The 7,789-nt window shown below is 37.4% G+C and overlaps 1 protein-coding gene across 1 annotated transcript; it reads left to right on the top strand.

The window, feature by feature from the left end:
* Positions 1-6,440: 6,440 nt before the first annotated feature.
* Positions 6,441-7,388, top strand: FOXR2 (forkhead box R2). The gene has a single exon (XM_010984863.3). It carries the CDS (start codon positions 6,441-6,443, stop codon positions 7,386-7,388), a length of 948 nt encoding a protein of 315 aa, XP_010983165.1.
* Positions 7,389-7,789: the final 401 nt, after the last annotated feature.

Raw genomic sequence — 7,789 nt, 5'->3', positions numbered from 1 at the left:
ATCCACTCGAGTTTATCTCATCTATGGCATATTTAAATTTTCAGTGATTTTTTTTATTTCTTTTTTTTTTTTGGTTTCACCTTTTATTATTTAAAAAAATTTTTATTGGATTGTAGTCATTTTACAATGTTGTGTATAATTCCAGTGTAGAGCACAATTTTTCAGTTATATATGAACATATGTATATTCATTGTCACATTTTTTTTTATTTTAATTGCTTCCTTTTCATTTCTACGTAGCCCTTTTATTGTATACATTTTTAATATGTTAGCTCTTTATCTCTTTGAGTATCCTAAACATACTTCTTTTTTCTTGGTCACTCTGTAATGTTATTGCTATCTAGAGTGAATTAATGACCTCGCTGTTAACTTTTCTTATTATTAATTATTTTTCATCTATTTTTGGGATTTGACTTTCCAGCTTAATTTGAATGAAAGGTTTTTGTTCTCTACCTCTCATCTACCTCTGTTCATTATCCTAATTACCTGTCCCTATCAAGAAGGTTTTTGGTTGCTTTGTCCCAGCCCTCCAGACTTTAATCCCACTACTAGATCTCAGAATAGCAGTTCTAAATTACTGCCTCATGATGTTATTTAGGATACCACAGATCCAAGAGATGGATTCAAAGAACTGGTTACAATAGCTATTGGGCAGCTTGGCTCAACATCTGGCTGCGTGGTTTGGTCTTTAACTTTTTTCTTTCTTAGATCTGCTTGGTAATTCCAGCAAGGCATTGGGTTCAGTTCCACTCATTATTTTGTGTTTCTGTTCTAATGAGATATTTTTCTTATATTTGAGCTTGGCTCTTTTTTATGGTCTGTCTCTCTAAATATTTTTATTTATTATTCCTTATATGTTTGGAGCAAAGAGTAGAGGGTTACCAAAGTATGTGAAATCACTGTGCTACGTTGACCTGGCTACAGTATGTGTTTAATATATGTATGTTGGTGTGAGTTGTCCTCTTGAGGATAACAATAGCAACAACAACAAAACAGCTGAGATGGTGTGAAACATGTACCATTATTTAAGATGCTGATTTATGTTCTTCACAAATCACTTAACCCTTATTAAAATCCTTCGTGTTAAGAACAACTTTGCATTAAGCTATGTGAAACTCATTCCAGGATGTAGCTATCTTGACAAGGTTGTTATTTGTTTTTATGTTTTGCTTTGTCTTGTAGAGAGTTCCCTTCCTCTGACCAAGCATTTGAGGTCAAATCCTTGGAGAGAAAAACAAGCAGTAAGTTGCAATGAGCAAAGAGTTACTGGCTTTCAAAGTGTCTTGGAACACTTGGAAAAAGTACTCCAAATAAAGGGATACTTTGCTTCCACAAATTCAAGACTCTCAAAGCTTTGAAATTAAATAAGGCTTGAAGCTGTGTTGAATTGAGTTTTTTGCACTCAGGTTGCAACTCCCAAACTAGAAATTAAAATTGAATCTCAAGGTTGTTAAATTAAGTAAACATTTCATGCATAGTTGTTAAAATAACTCTTGTTTATTTCTCAATATGATTCTGTGTGATATATTCATTTTTAAGAATCATGTTCCCTTTAAAAATAATAACATAAATAAAAGTTTAATTTATGGAACTTATGTGTCAAACAGTAAAATTATGTCTTCATGTACATTATGTGTTATTTAATGATATACATTATGCTATTTGATAGTCTCAATAACTTGTTTAGGTATGATTTTTAAATTATCTTCATTTTATAAGTGAGGAAACTGAAGCTTAGTAAGGTGTAGCAGAGATAAATTTGTGAATCAGTTGACAAAGGTCTGTTTCAGCAGCCTACTACAATTTGCTACATGGACAAGCCCAGCTACTTTAAACTTAAAATTTCCAAGTTGAACTCTGTTGTTTTTGGTTCATATGAGAACAGTGAGGAGGTCTCCAGGAGCTTGAAAAGTCAATCTAATTGACAGAGAGAAACTAATAAAAATAATGTTAAAATAATAAAAAATTTTAATATATTCTTTTGTGTCCAATGGCTTTTGTACATGGAGAAGAATATTTGCTGCTATTTGTGCTTTGTTTACTGCTCAATTTTATTAAATTCAAATAGCTAATAAACAAAACTTTTAAAACTAATTTTTATTGACCACCTAAACATTGATTGTCAATTTGATGAATGAAATTTCCTAAAAGTGTTAAACTGCAATTACAAATTTAACATGGCTTTTTTGGTAAATACTTCAGTTCGAATAGCATTTGAAACCTACAGAAATACAATGGTTACAAATGTATTCATGATCTTACATTTAAGCCTATTCTAAAATGTGATCATCATGGGTTTAATTTGTTTCCTCTTTATTTCTGCTGTTACGTTTTTCCTTTTTTTAAGTTTTTATATTTATTTCGATATTCTCCCAAAATTTCACCATTTTTACATTTTCCTAGGATTTCGAAAATCTTACCCAACTGAGAGGAAAAGAGAAACGCCATCTCAGACCAGCTTAGGTAACAGAATGTGGGTTATCAACTAATTGATTCATTGGGGGAATTATAGGACATGGTTGAGTAGTTCAAGGCAATTTTAACCATGGGGCATTAGCTAAGATCCTTTTAATAATAATATTTTATTTGATATTTCATGGTACATCTGATTCTCTGTCACATAGAGTTATTTTTTAGGTGACTTGTCTTTAACAAAATGAAGCATTCTTTAATGTTTGTCTGTTGGTAGTACCCATTATCCTGTCTTGTTACTATATTTATCTAGTCTGTTAGTACTATTAATGTTTAATGTATTTTTACTTGTATTTTATTAAATTAATAGGCTTTCTAGAGGATTAATCTCCTAGGAGATGAGGGATTGAGTTTTCCTAGGTAGTTCTCTTCTTTACACTATATCGTTAGTCACCTTGCAACACCCTATTAGACCTATTATTATGTTTGGCCATCAGTGCTAATCTGTCTTACCAGTTCTTGGATACATGCCTGCTGGCCTATGTGTGAATTAGAAAAAAGATGCCATCTCTGACAGGATATAATTTGTGGGCACTTAGTGACTGTATGGCTCTTCTGTATGAATTAAAAAGAGGTACTTCCTATGGATTTACACAGCCCTGGGACCATAGTGCATGGTTTGGCAAATAGCTCAGGCAACATACAACTAAACACAGTTCCCATTGGTATGATACCTGCTTTTCTAGAACGACATGTGGTTTACTCATTGTTTCTCATGTATTCTTCCTTGTTTACCCTTCAACAGAAACAAGTAGATGTCTATATTTTATATATAGACATATACTTAAAATAAAAATAAGACCACCCATGCATGTTGATGAGTTTCTTATTTAAAAGCAAGAGAACTTAAATATATGGCATTTGCTTTTTTTATTACAATTACCTTTTTAAAAAATTGGGTATCTTTACAGTCATAGCCCTTCACAGACTAAACTAGTTTTAATCATAATATATGCATCAAAAAGTCACAGTTTGGTGGCAGGAGCCACTTTCAGTTGACTGTGCATCCTTTTAATACTGCCCCTGACATTCTTGAAAAGGATTTATTTTTAGACATATACGATTATTTCCTGCCCCCAAACATGTATCAACTACCCTCCTTACCAGTTCTTTTAGTAGAGACCAAAGTCTGGGCACAGGAATGCTTTTGAAAATTGATGGCAGACAAAAGTGCTACTTCCACAACTCCTGCTGTTGTTGTACTATTCGTGTGTGTGTGTGTGTGTGTGTGTGTGTGTGTGTGTAGGAGAAAGAGCGAGAATGAAGAATGAACATGCACATACTGGGAAAGATATTTCTGAGGGTCATTATGAGTTCCCACTGCTTTTTCCAACTTAACTTATTATGTCATTGTACCCTTCTTTGCTTATGATGTGGTTTCATCAGTCACTAACGCTTTTTACCTATATTAATATTTAGGTGGGCAATGGCCTAGAAAGCAGGATACCCACAAATGTGACTGTAAGTATTTTTCCAGAACATATACAAAATGCTCCTGGCTTTTTTGAGCACACTTAAAAGACAAGGTACCAATACAAGTACAGGTTGGCATGTGCTAGCTTATTCCCCATGTCTCTGCCCCTGGGTAACATATCTTTTAAGCTTTAGCTCAAGCAGCTCCTCCTGTGGGGAGCCCTTCCAATTCCTATCAATGGGGTTAGGTTTTTCTGTCTCTGCACTTTTCTAGCATAGTGTCTAGCACTCATCACACTTTAATTTTCTCTTGTCTGTGTTCCTCTATTTAGCTGTGAAATCCTCTTGAGTTATGTCTTATTTATCTACCAGACCTATTACATACTGCTTGTAACATGGTAGATGCTCAATACCTATATATTAAATGTTTTAAAGATGCTCAGAGAAATAAAATACACAGTGATGAACTGGTTTAAATAGCCAGTCCTTAAAGATTAGACTGACTTCCCTGTGTGAAGATGGAAGAGAAATTCTATAACACTAGAGCCCCTACTTATGGGATAAAGAACTGTTGAAAGCTAAAATGCTGCCCAGCTCTCTGGGGTTGTCATAATAAGCTGAATATTTCATGGTTAGTGCCCTGCTTTGCCCTGGCCAGTTCCCAGCTGGGAAGGGGATCTGTTAATTCCCTATGGGGAGATGGAAGCAGAATTTTTATTAAAGAAAGTTTCCTTGAGTCTTAAAAGATGAGTAAGGGTCAGCCAAGTCAAGGCAATTGAGAGTAGACCATTCCAAGTAGAACTGGCAACTTGAGCAAAGAGACATAGACAAAATGGGGGTGGTGGTGAAAATCCCAGAAGTTCAGTGTTTCTGGGAGGTCATATATGAAGCAAAGAAGCTGAAATGGTAAATTAGCCTAGAAAGGTAAACAGAAATGGGATTCTGGAGAATATTTTATGCTGCATTAAGTCATAGGATTTTATGTTGGAGTAGAGAAGCAAGAGATTATAGTATACCGAGTAAAAGCACTGCAGGCTGCCTGGATTTGAAACTCAGCTCTGACTTTTACTATCTGTGTGACTTAGGCTTTTTGTATCTTATATTGTTTCCTTTATAAAGGGAGAATAACAAGAGCATCTATTTCATAGGGTTGTTTTGAGGATTAATCAGTTAAATCATATATAGTGCTTAGAGCATTCAATAAGTATCAACAGTTTATATTGTTATTATTATTAATTTTTATATTTATACAGTAGAAAGATCACTCTGGCTGTCTGTTTGGAGGATGATGTTGAGTAATAGGACAAGAGTGGGGAGGGAACAATAGGGGGATTAGTGTGTCCCCCTAGTAGCTCCCATTGACATTTGCTGGGTATTTTTGAGGTATAGTTATATGTAATGGTTTTAATGAAATCACATATTTCATAGATGGATTTTGTGCAGACTCAGTTAAATGAAACCTTACCATTTTGTTTTTTCTAAGAATACCTTTGGGATGAACTTACTGGAAAGTCAAACTCTGGAGCTTTCAGGAACTTGCATGTTGTAGCTAAACTTTGAGCCTACTATCTTCAGAATACAGTTCAGAACCCAGTTCCTGAGAAGGTAACTTGAAAGAGGGAAACCAGCTGTTTCCCAGAACAGCATTGAAAATAGCACGGTTTATTTCTAGTATGGATTTGAGATTAACAGAGATCATCTTCTGATAGACGCCATTTTACTCTAAAACTCGGGTTACACGTATTTCTGCTCCTTCATATAGTTTTTTGAATGTGATCAAGAGACAATGGGTATAATGAAAGGATCAGAAGACCTGGACTGTGGATCTAGCCCTGCTACTTAGATATGTTGTCTTAAGTATTCTGTAGATTTCTGTTCCCTTATCTTTAACATGGGGTTAATAATACCCACTGTGTTATCTTACAGGGCTGTCATGAGAATCAGTTGAGATCATCTATGCGAAAGCACTTGACAAAAGGCACTTTAAAAATGAAACCAATTTTTTAAAACATTTAAGAATGACTCAAAGATATACTGTGATCTGTACATGTGTTTGTTCCTGCATTAAATGAACTCTGCAAGAGTTGAAAGATATGCCAGACAAGCATTTGTTATGCAAGTCACCTTAGTTTGCACATAATTCAAAATTTGTAGGTCCTCACTTGGGGACTCCTTGCTTCCAGTGAAAGCTCAGCAATTCTACCTCAAACTTTTTCCTGCTAAAAAGCACTGCCAGGTTGCCTGAATTTAAACTCATCACTGACTTTTACTGTCTGTGTGACTTAGGCTTTTTGTGTCTTATATTGTTTCCTTTATTCCTTTATTATTTACTTCATTGTTTTGAGTTCTGTTCCATAACATTGAGGTTTCTCCAATCTGACCATTAATCAGGGAAGCATTGGTGCCCCCTTTTCCAGTACTTCTATCTGGCCTTCTGATAAGTCCCCTAGATGAGATACACTGCATCAAAACTGGTGCCCTAACAAGGACTTTGAGAAGTGCCTCAGAGATCTCTGTCCTTTTGGAAGTCTCTCTCCACCTATCTCTCCACTAAAGATGGACCTAAACCTAAAAAGTCCCAAGTTCTGGTACAGTCTCCATGGCCAGGTCCCAGGGATGCTGGACTGGGACATGGGGAATGAGTTCTACCTGCCCTGCAGCACAGACCAATGTTCCTTAGCTGAGCAGAACCTTGCCAAATACAAAGTCCGAGTAATGAAGACCCCCAAGGTACCTCAAGAGAGGAGATTCAGTCCTAGCAAAGATGGTCCTGACTGTGAACCCAACCTGTGGATGTGGGTGAATCCCAACATCGTGTGCCACCTTGGCAACCAGGAGGCCCCAAAGCTCAGTAAGAAAAAGGATCTACCAAGCATGCTTCCTTCCCCTCAGCCTCTCCCAAAAGATGAAGAGTCTAACTGCTCAGAGGTCACAGTGATGGAGTCCCTACCATCTTCCTCCAGCGAGCTATCTCCCCCACAGAAGCAGTTCACCTCTTCCCCCAGTGACTGGGAGATCACAGAAGAGGAACCTGAGGAACAAGCTAACAAAGCCTCTGTGGCTCTCCAAACTCCAAACAAAGGAGAATTCTTACAGAGCCAGAAGCTACAGCGAGGTGACAACCAGGAGAAGTCTTGGTCCCGCCCCCCCCTCAATTACAGTCATTTAATTGCCCTGGCACTAAGAAACAGCCCCCCATGTGGCCTCAATGTTCAAGAGATCTACAGTTTCACCCAGCATCATTTCCCCTTTTTCTGGACGGCTCCAGATGGTTGGAAGAACACCATCCGCCACAACCTCTGCTTCCTGAGCAGCTTTGAGAAGACACCAGTCAGCCCTCAGGATGGGGCCAATGCAAAGCCACGGTCTAGCTTCTGGAGGCTTACTGAGGAGGGACACCGCCGCTTTCAGAAGGAGATTCGTGCCTTAGCCTCCACTAGGAAGGAGAGTATTCAACAGTGCATGAGCCAGCCAGATGTGATGACCTCCCTCTTTGACCTTTAAACTACCACTGTTCCCTTTCTGGAACACTGCCCTCCTTACTGTGCCTACCCAGGCCCTGATTGGCCCTCATTTAATCTCTTAAGCCTACTCTGCCTGGTAGGTGCCACGCCTACATTTAACTACTGCTACAAGAATGGTATTAAATAAAGTGAGAGGGGGTACAGGGGAGGCCGTGCTTAAATCCAGCTGGAAAACTGGAAAGTTGCATGAAAACAGTGGCAGTTTTTCTGCATTTTGGACAGAGGTAGGAAATCCTAGAAACAACAGCATGGAAGTTAAGGAGAGAAAGGCACATTTAATGAGAAAAGGAAATCTGTTTACTGGAAAGTATGCTCACACATGAAAGCAAATCATGGAGTATAAAGCACAAAATGCCTTAGAGAGCATCAAATGCCATGTGA

The sequence above is a fragment of the Camelus dromedarius genome, chromosome X (genome assembly GCF_036321535.1).
Source record: "Camelus dromedarius isolate mCamDro1 chromosome X, mCamDro1.pat, whole genome shotgun sequence".
In the NCBI taxonomy this organism is placed as follows: Eukaryota; Metazoa; Chordata; class Mammalia; order Artiodactyla; family Camelidae; genus Camelus; species Camelus dromedarius.
Note: the sequence above shows the minus strand (reverse complement) of the source record. Positions and strands in the feature narration are given on the sequence as shown.